General features: G+C 53.7%; 1 protein-coding gene across 2 annotated transcripts; it reads right to left on the bottom strand.

Annotated features, from left to right (window-relative positions):
• Positions 1–10,099: 10,099 nt before the first annotated feature.
• NPPC (natriuretic peptide C) lies at positions 10,100–14,803 on the bottom strand. Of its 2 annotated transcripts, none has more exons than XM_025886735.2 (3): positions 14,581–14,803; positions 13,810–14,120; positions 10,100–10,577 (listed from the first exon to the last, which is right to left on the bottom strand). In XM_025886735.2, exons 1-2 carry the CDS (start codon positions 14,668–14,670, stop codon positions 13,830–13,832), a joined length of 381 nt encoding a protein of 126 aa, XP_025742520.1. In that variant the 5' UTR covers positions 14,671–14,803; the 3' UTR covers positions 10,100–10,577; positions 13,810–13,829. The 2 variants fall into 2 exon arrangements, with proteins under 2 accessions (XP_025742520.1, XP_073760163.1); XM_073904062.1 differs by lacking the exon at positions 10,100–10,577 and adding an exon at positions 12,275–12,960.
• Between the last annotated feature and the right edge of the window lie 5,375 nt (positions 14,804–20,178).

Raw genomic sequence — 20,178 nt, 5'->3', positions numbered from 1 at the left:
GTAAATACATGCCACATCTTCTTCACCTGTTCTTCAATCGATGGACACTTGCTTCCATAATTTGGCTATTGTAAATAATGCTGCAATAAACATAGGGGTGTGTGTATCCCTTTTAATTAGTGTTTTTGTATTTTGGGAGTAAATACCCAGTCGTGTGATTACTGGATCGTAGGGTAGTTCTAGTTTTAATTTTTGGAGGACCCTCCATACTGTTCTCCACAGTGGCTGCACCAGTGTGCATTCCCACCAATGGTGCACGAGGGTGTCTTTTTCTCCACATCCTCGCCAACACCTGTTGTTTCTTGTGTTGTTGATTCTCTCCATTCTGACAGGTGTGAGGTGATATTTCATTGTAGTTTGTATAGGGAGTACATTTTAAAAGACAGACTGCATTTTCCGAACTGGCTAAAAGTCACTTCCATTAACTTACATGTTTTTTAAACTTGCTTGTTACTGAGCAGTTACCCAGGATTTGGCTGTAAACATGATGATTTATTCATTTGACAAATATTTATTGAGCACTTATCGTGTTTTAGAGTCTAGACGCTGGACTTGCAGTGTAAACAAGACAAAATCCTGCCCCTGTGGAATTTACATTTCAGTGGGGAAGGCAGGCACTAAACAAAGAGGCACGTAATATAAATGTGGGAAGCAAAACAAAGCAGGGTAAGAGAGTAACCAGTGCGTGGGGGCAGTCAAGTGGGAAGGTATCCCAGAGAAGATGGTCAGGGAGGGCCTGGCTGAGGAGTTGGCATTTGAGCTGAGATCTGAGTAAGTGAATGCACCACGAGAATAGAGGGGGACACTGCTGGTCCAGACCGAGAGAGCAGCAAGGGCCAAGTCCTGGGGCAGGAGTGGTCACATGGGCTCGTCCGAAGAGCAGATGTGCGGAGGAGGTCCACTAGGGTCATCAGCTGTTTGTCTGGGTGTGAGACGCAGATGGCTTGAGCAGTCTGGGAGCAGAAGACCAGCAAGGGGGGCTCAGATCCAGGACGTTCTTGGAAGGTAGGGTTGATAGCATTTGCTTCTGCATTAGATGACTTAACACCTGTCTACCTGGATGATTTCTGGTCTCTTTAAAATTCTGTGTCTAGGGGTGCCTGGGTGGCTCAGTCGGTTAAGCGTCTGACTTTTGATTTCGGCTCAGGTCGTGATCTCAGGGTCCTGGGATCGAGCCCCGAGTCAGGCTCCCTGCTCAGCAGGGAGTCTGCTTCTCCCTCTGCCTCTGCCCTTCCTCCTCTATCTCAAATAAATAAATAAAATCTTTTAAAAAACAGAATAAAATAAAATTCTGTTTCTATGAAATTCGTTTCTGCTTGAAATAATTATAACCTAGCAAAGACTTCACATTCTCCCCTGTCTTAAATGCATTATGCCAGAGTAGCCCAGGCACATTTTATTGTTCTTCTTACCATTTATTAAGTATTAACTGTGCTAACAGCCAAGACATTATTAGGGTATCCAATCCTCTCCATAACCCTCTGAATTAGACATCACCCCCGCTTTGCAGATGAGAAACTGAGGCTCAGAGGGGCAAAGATAACTTGCTTAACCACACAGATCCCAAGATGTTTGTCTTAACTGCAGAGGGTCAGAGAGACTTTCCTGTCACAGGAAAAGACCACAGAGTGGGAATGCGGCCAGAAGACAGAAGGAAGCGGTAAGCCAGGGCAAATGGGCTTTGCAGGGTCATAAAGGAAGTCTTAAAACTCTGATGACGGCAATGACGGAGAGTGAGCGGCCATTTCTGCTGCTTTTGAGCAGGGATGCAGGGAGGAAAGCAGGGCTGAGAGGGAGCACTTGAGAGCACTCTCTGTCTCTGAGATCATCCCGGGGCCCTTGTGTGAGCAGTGCCCCAGAGGCCTCCCAGGGGTCTCGCCCATGAGAGTTACCCTGTCTCCCATGGGCGGGGATCAGCACCCCAGCCTTCAGGTGCCCTTGGCTCCCACAGACTCGGGCTGAGCATCTTGACGTGCCAGCAACTGGCTGAGATAGTGGGAACATCAAAACAAGAAAGACCTCGTCCCTGCCCACGAGGGACTTGCAACCCCTTGGGGGGGATCACGGGGCATTTGGCTCTGCCCAAATGGGGTTACCTTTATGGACCTGGGAGCTAATGACCTTTCTGGCCATCTGTTAGTAGATGTTGGCAAGCACAAAGCCCCTTGCGTTTGGCTGAAGGAGGAAGAAAGAGTTTGGGGGGAGTGTGGGAGGTGCTGGGTGGGCGGTAAGGATAACGTAAGGGACAGACACTCAGTGTGATGAGGAAGGAGGGGATGGCCCGGGGGCATCTGCCGCCCTCCACCTCTGCCCCTTCCCCACGCACGTGGATTGAGTTCAAGGCCCAGAGGCCAGAGTGGCTCCTGGCAGGACCACTTAGGGACATGAGTCCCCCCACCCCACCTCCAGACATGGACGCCTGGAGACCTCGGGTGTTCCCGTGGGGAGTTGCTGTGTCCAGCAGAGTGGCATCTCTGAGGGGCATTGACAGCATGGCCACCGTGGCCAATGTCCCCTTCGGGCTTGTGAGCCATGGGCTGTGAGCCTAGAGGAAAAGAGAAGACAGCATGTGGTGCCTCTGGGATCTCTCTGAAATTGCGGGTGACGACGGAGGGGTGGCCTGACTCTGCAGGCTGAGTTAATTCCAGTATCACTGTTCTGTTTTTTTTTTTTTTTAAGATTTTATTTATTTGTTTGAGAGAGAGAATGAGAGAGAGAGAGAGAGAGAGAGAGCACGAGAGGGGGAAGGTCAGAGGGAGAAGCAGACTCCTCGCCGAGCAGGGGGCCCGATGCGGGACTCGATCCCGGGACTCCAGGATCATGACCTGAGCCGAAGGCAGTCGCTTAACCAGCTGAGCCACCCAGGCGCCCTCCAGTATCACTGTTACTGTGACTGGGGTATTGTTCGTCGTCTGGGGAGCCTGCTGGGGGGACATGTGTGCACCTTGTGCCCTTGTCCTTCCATAACCACGCACTCCCGCTGTCCAGGCCCAGAGCAAGGATCCTGACGTGCATCATGTCCTGCGTGCGTCCCTGCAGCTGCCCCACAAGGCAGGACTGGGGTTGCTGCCTTTTTCTGGAGGACGATGCTGTGGTGTCACCGTCTGAGGCTCCCGGCTGGCGCCAGGCGAGGGCACCGGGCTGCCTGACCCCTGGGCTGGTGCGCCCAGCTCTGCACGCAGCTTAGGAGACCCTGCTCCTGGGAAAGGGCCAGCCAAGCACAGGTCTGGGTTCTGAACGCCTGATTTATTCTAAGAGTTTTCTCCCTTGAGGTTTTTGAAATTCTTCTCCCTTTTGAAATAACCTTATTGTTTTTTAAATAACAAACTTATTGAGATCTAGTTCACATGCCATCTACTTTACCCATTGAAAGTGTACAAGTCCGTGGTTTTCAGTCTATTCAGGCTTGTGAACTATCATCACAATCAGTTTGAGACTCTTTTCCTAACCCCAAAAAGAAATCAGATACCCGTTAACAGTCCCTCCCTGTATCTCCTCACACTCTCACTGCGACCCTAGACAAGCACTCAGAATGTACTTTCTGTCCCTATTGACGTGGCTATTCTGGAACTTTTCACGTAGATGGAACCATACGATGCGCGACCTTTTGTGTCTGGCTTCTTTTACTTATAGTCTCATGTTTTTAAATTTCATTGATGTTGTAAGCATGTGTCATACTTCCTTTACGAATGAATAATATTCCACTGTATGGATATATCATTTTTACAAATGCATGCACTCGCTGATGGACATTTGGGTTGTTCCTACTTTTTTGTTGTTATGAATAATGCTGCTACGAACGTGTGTGTGTGCGTGCACACACACATCTACACACATGCACACATGTACACACACTCATATCTACATACATTAATATACCTGCCACTTCTTCATTGCATACAATGCAAGTTCAACCAAAAGTACAGAAAATAAAAAGAGCCACCTGAAATCCCTCATCTAGGGATAATAGCCGTCACCATTTGGTAAAGATCCTGTCAGATGTCACCCCATCTCCAGCCTCAGAGAATGATCTCAACCTTCTCCTGGAGTTTAGGCCTAGTCTCCCCATTCCCACGGCTCATGGATCATGCAGGAGCTGACACCATTCCCCCCATCCCATCCCATGCCCCCCACCAGGCCTTCCGTGGAAAGGTGCTGAGGGCTCTTTGGGCTGGCGCTCTTCATATGGGAGTGCGGGCCTCTCCCGGGGCCTGGGAAGAAAGTATATATATATACACACACACACAGTCTTACAATTTCATTAACACAGAAGTGCTTGCATTTCATGTACAAATAAATAAGACACCCAAGATCTTACTGATGGGATGTGTGAGCTCACAAACTGGAGTTCCTTCAGGGCGTGGAAAGAAGGTAGATCCTGAACAGCTCGGGCAGCCCTCCTGGGGCCCAATCTGTTTCGGGCGGCGTGCCCCCAGGAGGCTGCTGCGGCAGTCTGTCGGCCTTGCGCTCTGCTCCCACTCAGGATTCACACCAGGCCTGGGCCTTCAGCGGCCCTGGAAGGATGCGTGAACTGAGCCCACAGACCAACGGACCTGAGCCCCAAGCCAGGAGAGGGAGTCCTGTGGCGCTTCCCAGTGTTCAGGGCTCAAGGCACAGCCCGGGTCCCCCATCTGATTCTGAGCACCCACGCCTGGGGTCCATGCCCCAGTTTGCACGTGCTCCACAGGGCACCTCGCTCACTCGACGCCCTGCCTCTCTGGCCCGCACTCTCAGCCCTGTCTGCCCTTGTCTCCTGGGAGCCCTTGATCGCTCCAGAGCTGTGGCGCCCCCTGGTGTCCATCCAGGTGTGGGGCGCCTTCTCTGACCCAGCTCAACACCTGGACCTCGCTGTGGCCTCACGGGGCTCCCCAGCAGATTAGACAAAGGGGGTGAAGGCCTCCGAGAGAGGCCTTGGAGAGCCGGCCAGCCCGGGGGATCACAAGTCTGTCCAGCTCCGGGTCTGCAGCTCTGCGGCCGGAGGAGCAATGCGCAGCGGCTGCGTGCTCCGCTCGGGGAGGGAGCGCTCGGGAAGGGAAGGGGGCGGAGGGCTCCGGGCAGGAAGCGCACCCTGCACTGCCCGGTGTGATGCGCGGCCCCCACACCGCCCCTACGCACGCACACACACCGCACAGACACGCGTGCACAATACACACCACACACACCATACAGCCCCCACAACACACAACACCCCCTACACATACATCATACACATATGCACGCACGCACACCGCACAGACACACGTGCACAATACACACCAGACACACCATACAGCCCCCACAACACACACACCCCCTACACATACATCATACATGCACGCACGCACACCGCACAGACACACAATACACACACCACACACACACACACACACACACCCTACACATACATCATACACACATGCACACACGCACACCGCACAGACACGCATGGACAATACATACCACACACACACACCATACAGCCCCCACAACACCCCCCCCACATACATCATACATGCACGCACGCACGCACACTGCACAGACACACGTGCACAATACACACCACACACACACCATACAGCCCCCCCCACACATCCTACACATACATCATACACACATGCACGCACACACACCACACAGACACACAATACACACCACACACACACCATACAGCCCCCCACAAGAGACACACACACACATACCCTACACATACATCAAACACACACACCACAGAACATACACACACCACCCCCCACACAACATAAACACACACACCACACCATATGCCCCCAACATACATACACACACATCCCCTACACACATACTACACACACACACACACACACACACACACACAACATACCATACCCTGGGGCTGAAATGGAAACCCCAGACCAGCTGGAGCCCCCCCACCAATGACCGTGGAGACAGACAGGCAGTGGGTAGAGAAGCCGGCCTAGGGAAAGGCATAGTATGCAATGGGACCCCATCTGGGGAAGAGGGTTAGGGTCGAAGGTCTAAATATCTGATTGCAATGGGGCAACAAACAGAAAGCTGAAGGAATTTCGGAGAGAGGATGTTTTGGTGGTTTTAATGGTCTAGTTGAGGAGAGTGCCCTCAGATTATGTTAATGGAGATCCAGAAAGGACAGAGACCAGGGAAAAAATAAATGGGCTAAATTCTTTGTCTCTCTTGTGAAGGAGCCTGCAGTTATTGTTCGTGATTTTGATTTTGATAATAATATAAATGTGGGTTTAATAATTTTCATGAAAAAATAAATGGAACCACTAACAGAATTAAAAACAGGATGTCTACTTTCCAAATCATTGCAGAAGATAAAAGCAAGCAAAAGTCTACAGAAAAAAAAAATTAAATGTAAAGGAACAAAAAAAAATTAAAGAACCTTAAAAACAGAGTTAAAATGCAGACGAAGAAGTTGGCCCAAGAATAAGCAATAATGACGGCAAATGTGAACAATCTAGTTTCCTTATTAAATTCCAAAATGTCTCAAATTACGTATATTTTAATCTAAAACTTGATAAACACACCTAAATAAAAAAAATACACAGCAAGGGGAAGAATCCAAGTTTGGGCAAAGATACCAAGCACAAACAAAAATAAAATTGGACTGATAATGTTCATATCAGATAAAAAAGACTTTACTAGGAAATACAGGGCATGCGATGTAGGAAGTCCTTAAGTGGCAGTGACACTCAGCCATACTCAGAGATCAATGTTCAATTACAAATTTAGAGGGAGTTGTTAAGAAAACCAATGTAGATGATATTACTAAGTAAAAAAATACATGAGCAAAAATATTCAGATCAGAAAATAGCAAACTAGTGGAATTAATTAAGAGCCTGTGTCCTGGTACCATGAAAAAGGGAAAAACATTAATGAAGTAGATAAACTTCTGCCCCTCGCAAATCTGAAATGTACTTTGTTGGCAAACAGTTCCTGGCCCCAAAACTGTTTCTGGAGAGGGCCACACATACAGGAAGGTGTAGATGGGGACCCAAACTCCTAGGACTCTGAAGTGACTGACAGACAATGTGATGTCAGAATCAGGATGGATCAGGAAGGACGGACCTTACTAAGGTACCAGAGAGAGAAACGCCTCCCAGCCTCAGCCTACAGCCTGTGAGGCACCAGCAAGAGAGGGAGCAAGGAGGGGAAAGAGAGGTTGGGGTATTTCTCCCTGTTTTGGGGACATGTCCTGCACCATGGCCCAGCTTCCATAGGACACCCCCTTCACTCAGCTCCAACTCAGGGACAGCTTCCTCCTTTCCTCCCAGGGGAGGAAGTGACCACCCCCTGGCTCCTCGGTGGCACCTGCCCACACCTCTGTGAGTAGTACCTTCAGTAAAGCCTCTTCATGTGAACCGTCTGAGTCAAATTCCATTTCTGATGGGACCCTCCCCACTTACATGGTCCCTAAGAGAGGGGGCTCCTCAGTCTGCCCCTTTCCAGGCTCTGAGCCTGTCCAGACATTGTCATCTCTCTGATCACCCCCAGAGGCTCCCTGCTCCTGTGCAGTCCATTTCGGACCACCCCTTTGGGGTCATGGCTATCACCGGAGGACCTCCCATGTCCTGGGTGTGTGGAGGGGCAGAGGTAGACTCCTGGAACCACATGCCTGGCCGAGGATCTGGAGACTCTGTCTTTAGTGCTCCCATCACCTCCATGGTAGGTGCAGGGATGGTACCTCTCTGGAGCCATACCTTCCAGGTGGTCCTGGCTGTGGTGGTCACCCTGCATGGGACAGAAGCTGTGGGTTCCCCAGGCAGCTCTGGAGGCAAGGTGGTTGTGGAGACGGGGGAGACCAAGACCCAGACCAGAGGACTGGAATTTCTTGGGTAATACTACCTGGGGAAATCTCTGAGGGTTTCAAAACTTGTCCTGTTATTTATGGAATATTTGTCTATCCTTCCTGGCTTTTCAGCAGAAATTCCAGCCGGGATGACATGTCCTTGTCACTGCTGGGGAAGCAGCCATAGGAGTTCAGGTTTGGATAGCAAAGGAGGACTGGCTGTCTAGCAACATCTTAAGCCAACAGACTGAGGGACTGGCTTCCACCCGGTGGGGACTGAAGCTGACAACAGAGTCGTGCGTGCTATTTGTGGACTAACTCATGGGGTGAGAGCCACTTGGTCGGATGGCATGCATACTTGGGCTGGGGGGTTACTAGCACCCCAGATCCTGTTCACAGGAAAAGCCTTTAGCTTGGTGACTCCCTGAATCCCAGAATTCTCCCCCCTTGTGTCTTTGGGGTTAGGGGAGATGTCCCTACCTCACCACCCGCAAAGCCCACAGTGTACCCCTTGCCTTCTTGTTCCCCCTTTTTCTGCAGCCCCTCTCTGCATCCCCTGGCATGGGGTCTGCAGACAGCACAGTGAACTGAGGCACTGGTGAGGCCTGAGTACAGCAACCCCTCACCCTCATTGACGTAGGCACCCGAGTTCTAAGCCACAGAGGTGGGGTGAGACCAAGGAAGATAGCCACACCCTGGACGAGCAGTTCCCTGGCGCAGTGGCGGAAGTTGGGGGGGTTGGGAGGAGCCCTAACCTTCCCCAGCTGGAACCTGTCTTAGAAGCAGTTTTCTCACCTGGGCGAGGTCACTGGGTTGTCCTGAGAACCTGCAGCTGCAGGGAAGAAAGGCCATGAGCTCCGATGTCAACAGAAAGGCTGGGTGTCCTGGCCGCCTCCCCCACGTGCCGGTTTTCCTGGGGAACCACTGCGCCAGGCCTGCCGACCCGTGACCTGGGGGCCACGCTGTCCAATTCCCTCCCAGCTGATATAACCAGCCCGAAAGGCTCTTTTTGTCCCTGCTTTCACCCAACAGGGGACAAGAGACAGATGGAAGAGGTCACCACGCCAAAGATGTGGTGAGATTATCTCGGAGTTCTTTGATTTTCTTGCAGGTTTCAGGCAAAGAGATTCTAAATATTCATAATGTCACATTCAGGCTCCACCGGGCATAGGAATCATAATTGTTAGCAGCTTCAAGTGAAGAGAAACACCACAACCCCTGGCAAAGCCCAGCACACTGTGCAAACACGGGAGCTGATACCTCCTGTACTCTCTGAGGTCCTTGGCCTTGGTCCCTTCTGACCATGACATTCACTCTGAGATAAAACGACCCACCGAATGCGTTTGTGCGCTAAGATTCACAAGGTAACCTGACCAATTCTGCAACCTACACAGAAATCTAAATCTCTCCAAACAGAAGGGGAGTTTCCAGTTCTTTCCCTCCTCTAATAACAGAGAAAAGATGGAATAGAATTAGAGGACCCTCAGTCAGCTAAGTTCTACATTAATTTAATTCACAGCATCTGACTTCCCAGCTGTGAAGGGCTCTGAGCAGAGCCTCCTGACTGGCCGAACTGGTCAGAAGCATCAGAGACAAAATGCACATGGCGAGTCTTTTTTTTTTTTTTTTTTAAAGATTTTATTTATTTATTTGAGAGAGAGAATGAGCTAGAGAGAGAGCACGAGAGGGAAGAGGGTCAGAGGGAGAAGCAGACTCTCCGCCGAGCAGGGAGCCCGATGCGGGACTCGATCCCGGGACCCCAGGATCATGACCTGAGCCGAAGGCAGTCGCTCAACCAACTGAGCCACCCAGGCGCCCCGCACATGGCGAGTCTTATCCTGCCCAGGGGGCTCAGATTCAATCAGGGGTTTGGTGGGGGCAGGAGTCTTTACTTTTAGCAAGATCCCCAAGATCTTTTTTCATTTTTTATTTTTATTTTTTGAGATTTTATTTATTTATTTGAGAGAGAGGGAGGGGAGAGAGAGGGAGAGAGAGCATGAGTTGGGGGGCAGAGGGAGAGGGAGAAGCAGGCTCCCTGCTGATCAGGGAACCGGACGTTGGGCTCGATCCCAGGACCCCAGGATCATGACCCGAGCTGAAAGCAGACGATTAACCGACTGAGCCACCCAGGTGCCCCAGGATCCCCAGGGGATTCTGATACAAACAAATCCGGAATCGGGAAACTGGTTGAACCTACAGCTGGAGGGAAGAAAGGCAAAAGCCTTGTCTTCACATTTCCCCTCTTCCTCAGACTAATATCTAAACAATAAATGCAGTAAGTAAATAAAGACAGTTTTCAAGATGTTCATGGAATGACTTTTTTTTTTACATTTTTCCACTAGTTAAGACAAAAACATTACAATGATTGACTTCTTTCATTTAGTTACATAAATAAAATTTTTATAAATATCTCTTTATAAACAATATAAATAGCTTTACAACATAAATACATTTATGCATGAGATGAATTTACAAACAGCAACGTTTTACAGCTGGTTTTGTCAGTCTCTTAAAAACTGTCCCTTGTCATCACGTTTGTGTAGGTGTGTGTTGCATGTATATAATATATATATAATATATAACTTTTTATTTTTCATTAAAAAAAACCCAAACAATAAAATCATACCCCCCCTTCCCAAATAATAATAAAACAGCTGGTGTTGTGTATTCCTAGTACCAGGAAAAAAAAAAAAAAGGAAATGTAAAAGCCACATTGCGTTGGAGGTGCTTCCAGATGCTGTGAGGCTGATGACCAAGAATGACCTCAGCAAAACGGAGCAAGTTCCCGATCCTGAAACACAGAGGGGACATGGGACACTTAGCTGAGAAGCCCAGCCTGCAGGACAGGCCCTTTTGCCGAGCAGTGTGAAGCCGCGTCCCACCTGGGCCGACTAGCCCTGACAAGGCCGTCCTGGAGCGGGGAAGGGGCCCCTCTCTGGCCCTCACCTCATCTGCCAAGTGTCCTTGGCACTTCCTGCCCCAGCGCAGGTGGAACCAGGATGTCTGCCAGCCCTCCTCCCCCTCAGGCTCCCTGCAGGCCCGGCCCTTGGCACCGGGTGAGGCACGGGGAGGAGAGGACAGTGCAAATGCCCTCCTTCCTTTTTTTGCTAACGACACAAACCCTCCACGAGGTGCTTGCCTCGGCTTTCTGTGTCTGCGTGACAGCTGAGGGAAGGGGAAGACACCCATCTGAGGAGTTGGGAGTTCTGGGCTCGAATCCCAACTCTGACATTAACTTCCTGGATGGCCCTGGATAGCTTTGAGTATTGCTCTCCTCACCCATAAAATGGAATAATAGCCATCTCCCCAGGGCCAGCTTTAAGATTCAACGGGGGGCCACACGTTGGGCACTGGCAGAGTGTCTGGGTCAAGCTGCCCCTCCTTAAATAGCACTTCCGTCTGTAGCTCGCTGCGCCGCAGAAAGGGTCCCCTTCAGACGCAGAGGGAGCGGGGTCTCACGCCAGCCCTGGGGCAAGGAATGGTCATACTGGGTTCGCTGGGTTGAGAGTTAAAAGAGTCCTTTGCTGAGGGCTCTACCGGTTCTCTGCTAACGGGCGTGTGGGTGCTCTGGGGCCTGAGGAAGGAGTCCCCCTGAGATGGTGTGGTGCCCTCCCAGAGGCCAGCACATGCACAGGGACCCTGGGCCTTGGTGAACTGTCCCTCAACTCCCGTCTCTGGCTGCCCTATGTGTTTAAACAATGACAGATGTCTGGGATGTCCCTGGGGCTCCTGGGCAAGGTGTTCATTCAGGCATCGGCCACACCCCGTCTCTGTCATTAGAATTTTATAATCAAGACTGTAACCGTCAGCGACAGTCATTATGGTGGCTACTTAGAGCCAAAGTCAACTCCTGAGTGAAGAAATGGCCACAGCCTGGGATGAGTTTTCATGAATGTGAAAAATCTAAGCTGTCTCTGTCTTTGAAGCTGAGACAGTGAGCTGCCTGGGTCGTCTCTGCTAGGAGGCTGCCGGCAACAGGAAGGATGCTCTGTCTTATCCTGACGGCTGTGGTGTGAGGGTGGGGCTGAAAAGGTTAAGGAGCTGGAGGTGGCTGTTAAGGACAGAACTTCTGGGAGGTCGACAAATTTCCCTCATCAAAGGGGCTGAGCATCCTAGCAATCTGGCCTCCTGCCCAGCACCTCCCTAGCCGGCCACACCCAAGAACAAGGAGCCTAGGGGGACGTGCACGCCAGACACTTTCCAGGTCCCCTTCCTCATCTTGTCTCCTGCTAACCTGTTGAATAACATTTGTTTAGATTCTAAAGTTTGAGGTCGGTGCTTAAATCAACGTGAACTAAAAAAATGTGAGGCCTGTAGCTCCATCTCTTCATTGTTTAGACAGGACGGAAGAGACCAAAACCACGACAATGGAAGCTACGAAAGGCCAGAATCACCTCTTCCTGGGCAGGGGTGAATCAAGATCTCAGACAAATGAAGCCCCTGCAGAAATGGAGGGGAACACACAGTCAGGTCTGGCTGTACAGAGGGGAAGCCCTGCTAAAGCCCAAGGCGGGTGGGAGAGGGATGCCCCTAAGCTGGGTGGGAGGGGGCATGTTTCTCTGGTCATTGACAAATATTTTTAAAAGCCTCTTTGGGCTGCCGTGGGTTCCAGATCACCTTTGGCTAGCACTTGGCCCTCAAGTTGCTCATGAGTTCATCTGGAGGAGCTAAATAGGTTCCCAAGCAACTCTGGCTCTGTTGAAAAAGGGTTCCGTGCTGTCAAAAAGGCTTAGGCAATGTGCCGGAGAGCTTCAAAGAGGGGCGCTCTTGTTGCCCTCTGGGGGCAGACAGCGTGGAGGCTGACAAGGCTTCCAGGGTAAGAGAGCCGCTTCCCCGTGGTCTCAGAGTGGGACAGACAGGCTGTGTGATCCAGAATGGCAGCCATGAGGCTGCCGGGAAATGTTGGATGCCAAAAAGAGTCAGATCCTAAAGCACTTGAATGTCACTTTCAGAGGTGGGCTCCGTTTCTCCGTGAGAACTGATGGGCAGCAGGGACGGACAGGAGGGGGGAGGTGGGGAGGGTCTTTGCAACACTGCCAGGATGCAGCACCCGGCAGGGGCTGAAGGGAGCACAGGAGTTTCCAGCCCTGGTAGAGGTTGTGGAGGACACGCCAGAAACAGGGGTCCCAGGCATGATGGAGGCGGGGAGATGGTGAGGAGCCGTTTGGGACATGCTGAGGTCCAGGTTGGGGCAAAAAAAAAAAAAATTTATTTTAGTCTTTTTCCCTGACCTGAAATAATGCCTCGAACACTGAGTTTCCATCCTGAAGTCTTGCAGGCAGCAAGCAGCATCAGGACCCTGGACAGACCAGTCTGCTCACAGCCAGGGTTTAGAGAAGGAGTAAGAATCAGAAAGCTCTGGGGCAGAAGGGCATCCTGGTGATGCCGACAGAAGGCTATTCTCTCTATTGTGAAGGGGCAGGTATTTCTCCAAGTATGTCCAAATTAGTCCCGGGAAGCAGCCCTGACCTCTGGGCTGCCTAATGCCTGGGCACCACGATACCAGTGGCTGGTAGATAAACTTACCCTCCGCTTGTGTGTTTGCCCTTCCTTCTCTGCTCCCACAAACCCGCCATCTCCCCTCAATACACTCAAATGGCCGATTGGGACCAGTTCTGCTGGTTGGCTTATGGTCGGGGAGTGGGCAGGACCCCACCAAGTTGTTTCTGCTTCTCTAAAGGAAGTGAGGTGGGTTCGTCCGCGTTGAGCCATTTCTGACCTTGCCAAAGTTCCCTGACCGCTTTATCCCTCACTTTTTTCGTCTGTAAAATGGGACGATCAATGGGGTTGGGGGCAAATGCCTCGCACACACACCGGTTCTCGTGCTGGGATCGTCTGGCTCGCCTCCAAAGGTCGGCTGGGAGGCGGAACGATCCCAGCGCCAGGGGATCAGAGAGGGATCGGCCTGCGGGCGGCGGGGGGGTGGGGTGGGGTGGGGTGGGGGTTCAGGCTTGGTTCTGGCGGGCGCCGCGGGGGAGCTAGGTGTGCACAAGCTCCGGGCCGCCAGGGTTGGTGGTACTCACCGCCGCCAGGGGTCGCCGCACTAACATCCCAAGCCGCTCATGGAGCCGATCCGGTCCAGCTTGAGGCCGAAGCAGCCCTTGGACAAGCCCTTCTTGTTGCCTCCTTTGTATTTGCGCGCGTTGGGGTGCTCATGCAGAAGGCGGGCCCACGCCGCACGCGACTTGGTGTCCACGCGCAGGTCGCGGAGCAGTCGCGACCGGTCGCCCTTGAGGTTGGCGCCTCCGCCCCCGGGAGTTTTGTCGCCCTTCTTCTGACCGCCGCCCGCAGCCTGGGGCTCAGCCAGCTCCTCTCCCGGCGGAGTTCGCGGGACCTGTCCGAGGGAAACGGCGGGCAGGTGAAGGGACGCCCGGCGGCAGCGCGAGGTACTTTGCGGGACCCCTGATGCTCCAGCCCGACGCGCCCGCCCGCGCGATTTGTCCCTTCCGAGCCCTGAGCGCGCCCCCACAGATGCCGGACAGCTTGGCCCGGCAGCCACCTGCCACGCGGCCGCCGCTGTCCGCTCCTTCGGGAGCCCCTTGCCCTCCCCTTCTTTGCCCCCTGCCGGGCTGGCCACACTGGGGCAGGGGCTGCGCATCTGTCGACGTTCTCCCGAGGCTGGGGACCTAGACCCCCCGAGTTGGATTCGAGGGCTCCCCGGCTCTCACCCGTGCACAGCTCGGAGAAGAGGGCAGCCTTCCCGCCCTCTGCTCCCTCCTGTGCGCCGCATCCTCCTAGGCCCCCAGCCCTCCCATGGCCCCTCACAGTCCCGCTGTCCATGCAACAGCACCCACCTTCGGCGGCGCCCCGGGCTTGGCTTCGGAGGGCCGGAGCGAGAGTAGCGTGAGCAGCAGGGCGCAGGCCAGCAGCTGGGAGAGGTGCATGGTGCCGGTGGGGTCGAGGGACGCAGACCCGCGGCAACGAGGGCGCACGGGGCCGGCGGGCAGACAGGCAGGCGAGCGCGGAGCAGGCTGGCCGGGCTGCGGTGTGGGCGCGAGTCCCAGTGCTGCGCGACGCCGGCTGGGTGCGCTCTGAGCCCGCGGCTCCGCTCGCGCCTTTATAATCCAACCTGCCGCTGATGTCATCCTCCCGCCCACCCGGCCGCCCGGGCCAATGGCACGCGCGCCGAGGGCCCGGAGGGGGCCGCGGGGGCTCCCCCACTGCCCCCACCTCCATCCCAGCCCCGGAGGGATCCCGCGGCTCCGCCAGCTCTCTCCCGCTGCACTCGCGGCTGCAAAGCGGCGCGCACAGGGAACTCCATTTGCAGCGAGCGCGTGCCAGGCATGCCAAGCGTTGCTGCTCCCGGTGCCCTGCACACACGCTTGGACCTCAACACACGCGCTCTCCCTAGAAGGGATCAGTTTCCCTCTGTGCAGCTGCAAAGACAGGCTCAGAGGAACCAAGTCACTTGCCCGAAGCCGCACAGCGGTAAAGTTGGCCCAGCCCGAAATCCACGCAGATCTGTCTTGTTGCCAAACTCTTCCCTGGGCACCAGACAGGTGCAGGCCTGGTACTGCGGCTCCACCTTTCACCTACTCGGGAAGTCAGATCGCACCAACGTCTTTAAGTTGGGGAGGCAGAGGATGGGGCGGAGGTCTGGGCGGGAGGCGCAGGGAGAGCGAGGTTTGCCCGGGGGCCGCAGGGGGGAGCGCAAGTCCTACACCGGAGAGGGCAAGCTTTTCGCCTGCGGGTGTGTTTCAGAGTGAATCGCGAACAGATGGGCTAAGATGGCAGGCCCGAGATAGTGGTGCCGGTGCGTATGTGCAGTAGCATCCTGTACCCGTCACGGTGGCTCTAAGTTCGCGCTCAGCCTCGGTCCGTCGCACAGAACCGCCCTGACCCGGCGGATGGCTTCCGTGTGCACTCACGGGTGCGCGCCCGAGCCTGTCTGCACCCACGCGAGGAACCGAGGAACCGCAACGTGACGATGTTCGCTGCGGCGTCCTGTGCACCTGCACGGGCTGGGGAGGGAGCTTTACCCAGCTTCGAGCCCAGTGTGGCTTCCGTGAACTGTGAAAGGCGGTTGCCTTCGTTGTTTTCTGACTCAGATAGATCTGTGCTGAAGCTGTCGGGACAAAAGTCACTTATACCTGCTGCTCACAACTCCCTCTCCTGGGGCAGGGTGTCTTGGTGCCTTTGAGCTCTGAGGAGTCCCTTGGGGATGGGCACCTCAAGAATTGAGCCAGGTGCCGAAGTGTATGATCCCACTGCCACCCAGCAGGACCTCTGCTGGAGAGCACACAACAGGGACACGGGGGCAGTCCCTAGGCAAGAAGACCACAGCCAGATGCAGGTGCCTGGAGGAGTTGTTTCAGGGATCGGAAGCTGTGGCCAAGGCACAGGGCAGTGACAGTCGAGAAGAGCAGGGGGAATCAGGTGCCACGTGGGTAGTTCCCACAGCTGGGCCTAGACGGCAGGAGGCAATGGCACACCGTCCCTTCAGGCTCTCCCCTTCCCACCCAGGACTGCACAACCACCAAGCCCAAGGTCCTTTTGTTTAGGAAATAACCCGCACCCGAGGTCTGAGTTTGGGGTAGCAGAATTTCTGAGCCCGGAAGAGGATTCAGACATTGACAGGGCATCCTTTGGGAGTTCTGGTGAGTTGATTCACCACTTCCATGCAGCCCCCCTGATTGCTGCTCCCTGGTAACACCCATAGAGTGGCACCACTCTTTCATCTGAGGAGTCAGGAAGAGGAGCAAGAAGGGGGAAGAGGGAGGGATTTCTGGGTAGGTGATGGAGGTTTTCTCTCCTCTTTGCCTACTGATCAAAGGAGAGTGTTACCAATCTGGAACTTCCCTGAGACTTGCTTTATTTACACCTGTTTAAGGAGCTGGGCAGATTGACTAGGGCCAGGCATGGGGCTCGTTTCCAGGGGACAACAGCTACCTCCTCTGAAACCCCTCATTAAGGACAGGTTGGAAGCTTCTGGTGCACAGTGGTTACCTCCTTCTGTCTGAATGTCTGCAGGCTGGTTCTTCCTGTCTTTTGCGTCCCTTGGACATACTTGGTGACAGCTGGCTAACTATCTAAGTCTCCCCTCTCTTTGAGCTTTGAGACTAAATTGAATAAACCAACCCCACCCAACCCCACCCCAGTGTGGGTAGAGTCTCAGTCTCTACTTTCCCTCTTTGGAAGTGGAATCTTCTGGTGAGCCCCCACTGCTGACCACTGGGCTGTGATCATTTGCAACAGACCGGATCCAGGAACAGTCACCTGTGGAGCGACGCTTCCTGGGGCAGGCCAGGGAGCAGCTCCTGCTTAACTGCCGGAAGGTGGGGTGAAGAGCAGTTCCAGGACTAGGCTGGAGGAACCTTCAGGGAAGGAGGTGGTCAGCATGTCAGTGCCTTGGGTTCCTCCCGCAGCGAGATGCAGAGGAAGCTCTCTCCCTCTTGGGTCTAGAATGGGGACTCAAGTTCCTCCTTCCTGCTTTTCCCTCATGAGGTCTGCTTTTTCTGCTCTGGCCCCAGGGGCCAGGCCTGGGAAAGTTGGACCCACTGAGCAGCTGAACAGGAACTGTTGGCAGCACTTTATTGAACGCTCAGCGTGAAAACTCCTGCCAATGGCAAAAGAGAGAGAAAAGGCTACTCAGGAGTCTGGCAGTTCTGTAGAGACTCCTGTCATGTGTCTCTTATCCACCCACCGATACCCCAAGTATCTGCCGAGCACCCAGGCAGCCTGCGGAGTCCCATCCCTGCAGGGAAGGACCCCTGGAAACAGCCACCAGCTTTATAGGCAGAAAAGGACAATGGTGGGGAGGGAGGGCAGCTCCCCCAGCTTGGGCTAGCAGGGCGGGCTTCCTGGAGAGGAAAAGTCTGCGCTGAGCAGGGAAGGGACCTGGCAGGCAGGAGGAGAAAGCAGTGACGCCCTGTGGGCTAACACCGTGGAGCGCACCCAGGCTTAGAGGGTTGCAGTAAAAGAAAAACAATGAGCGGCCTCGCCAAAGGGCAAGTCCTTGAAACGGAGGGAAGCTGGAGGGCAGCCCCTCGATGTTGCAGAGTGCTGCATGCTCAGGAAAGTGGGGGCTTCAGACCCAGAGGAGGCAGGGTTGGGAGCGAGGCAAGTCAGCAGAGGTAGGTTCTGGAGGCATTTGTGATAAAGAGGGGGAAGGGCTTGTCTGGCAAGGGTGAGAGCCTATTGTGCTCTGGAGGGTGGGGAGGAAAAAGCAAATTTGGGTTGGAGGCGGGCATGAAAGATGAGGCGGAGGGAGAGTGGCCAGTTGGGGGGAAGCACAGAGAGGGAACAGGAACTGGGAAAAGTCAGAGCCGGGCTAACGTGTGCCAAACCCCAAGCATCTGAGAGGCACACGGCTGGGACCCTCTTCTCCCTCCTGGACCTCTGAAAGGTGGAGACATGGAGAAAGAAGACTCCATTCCTGTGGGTCCCTTTTCCCTTTTTCTCCTCCATGAAGGCAAGGTGAGACTCTCGCACCTACTAGGGATGCGGCCCTTCCTTGGGAGAGTTGGTGTCCACTCGGCTACCCAGCCCCTATGGAACATGAAGGGGGCCTTGATTAGTATTCCTCCAGTGAGAAACGTGTGTAGAAGGGCTTCTCTGAAGCTGGGGAAGGGGTGGTTAAGACAGAATGTCCAGTTCCCCACGGCAGGAGGGGCGAACCAGCTCTCTGTGAAACAGCGCCCCCTCCTGGCACTGGGGCAAAGCAGGAGGATTCTCAGGCTCACAGAGGAAGGGAGGGATCCTCAGCAGTCCATCTGTTTTCTCTGCAATTATTTCATCCCAGGGGCCTCCTTCCAGCTGCATAACTTCCCAGAGAGGACACTGAACAGGCGGTGAGCAGATCCTATGGAGGCCGGGCAGGGAAATTTCAGCGGGACCCTGGCCAAGTCCTATCACTGCTCTGGGCCTTCACTTTCATCACCTGTAATTGTGAAAAAACTGTACTTGCCTCCTGGACGGGGGTAGAGGGAATCAGGAGGCCTGACAAGAGGCTTCCGACCCCTAGACAAAGGCAGGACAAGCAGCTGGGGCAGAAGAGGAATCTGAATGTCACGGCGCAAACACTCACAATCCCGGGGAAAGGGGGGGGCCCTGGGCCCCTGAGTCTCCCCAGGACTGTTTGGTGGTGGAGACCCACAGTGGACACAGAGACCAAAGCTTGGCCAGGTCTTTCTGAGCTTGGGGGCTCCTCCAGGAGTCCTACACCTACAGGGCCTGGCTTTAAGACAGGAGCTGGAGGCCAAGGAAGTGTCATCCGTCCGTCCTGGGAGAAATTCCAGGAAAGCTTAACCTAATGGTGCCATGAGATCTTTGTCTGACCCCAGGACACCCCCACCTGATGAGCCAGCTGCCCTCTTTCTTTTTTCCCAGGGGCTCTGCCAGGACCTGCTCCAGATGGCCTCCAACCCCGCTGTCCTACGCAGGCCCATGACGTCAGAGTTTATCCCTCCTTTTTTTTTTTCCTTTTCAAAAATAAAAGACAGATAGGTTGACAGAGAGCCTCAATAGATAGGCTCAGTTCCCTGGGGCGGGGGGGGGGAACAACTGTTCCCCGTGTGGCTTTTAACAGGCAGGTGAGGGAGCAGAGGTCAAGGCCTAATTCCTGAGAAAGTGAGCAGGGAGGTAATGGCAAAGGCCTTTCTGAGCCGAAGATGGTTCAGCATCTTGACTTTCGGCGTGGAGTATGCCCCAGATGTTTGCAGAGGTCCTGGAGACTGGGCTTGCCTTGGTTGGGCTCTGGTAAAATGTTGATCACATGGAGCTTTTCCAAATAGGGAGCCACTCCTTGCTGCTCTGGGCATCCCTACAGTGAGACCACCTTCCTGATGTGTACCTGGGGCAGGCTATCTACTCTCTGGTCTTGGAGATCATGTTTCAGATTTGTTGGAGTCTATAGTCTTCAAGGAAGGAGGCTTCTCCGTGTAGGTAGGAGGGTCCCCAAGTGTCTTACAGAAGCCTCTGAACTTGGCATCTTCACAGAAGGGATTATGGGATTGGTTTGTCAGGATCCAGGGCCACCAGTCAGCTCAGGGAACCCCATCTCTGGGTTTCCCAAGCCTGAGAGTCCTCTGCAGATTTCTGCCCCAGGAGTGTGTGATCATCAATTACTTTCTGGGGAGCAGTCAGTGTGAATGACCGGAAAACACTAGCAAGAGACAGATACGACTGAGCCAGATGCTAACGAGGATTGGAGGAACATACTTCTCGCAATCTGGGCTCCCCAGGGATGGGAAAATACTTTTAAGCCCAATCCCCGCCACCCTGAAAAAGCCCAAAGCCCATACATTTTCTTTCTAAGATTTTATTTATTTGAGGAGGGGTAGGGGCAGAGAGAATCTCAAGCAGACTCTCTACTGAGCATAGAGCCCAACTCGGGGCTCAATCCCACAGCCCTGAGATTGTGACCTGAGCTGAAATCAAGAGTTAGACCTAAC

Source organism: Callorhinus ursinus, unplaced genomic scaffold (genome assembly GCF_003265705.2).
Source record: "Callorhinus ursinus isolate GAN/ISIS: 27379988/994484 unplaced genomic scaffold, GSC_fseal_2.0 scaffold2, whole genome shotgun sequence".
NCBI lineage: Eukaryota > Metazoa > Chordata > Mammalia > Carnivora > Otariidae > Callorhinus > Callorhinus ursinus.
The sequence above is the reverse complement of the archived record's forward strand: the minus strand, read 5'-3'. Positions and strand labels throughout refer to the sequence as shown.

Bases quoted from the DNA above. Each gene is read 5' to 3' on its own strand.
- NPPC (XM_025886735.2), bottom strand. From the start codon at position 14,670: ATGCACCTCTCCCAGCTGCTGGCCTGCGCCCTGCTGCTCACGCTACTC. The intron at 14,121-14,580 runs GTGGGTGCTGTT...TCCCTCGGACAG, and splicing joins AGCCCGGGGCGCCGCCGAAG to GTCCCGCGAACTCCGCCGGG.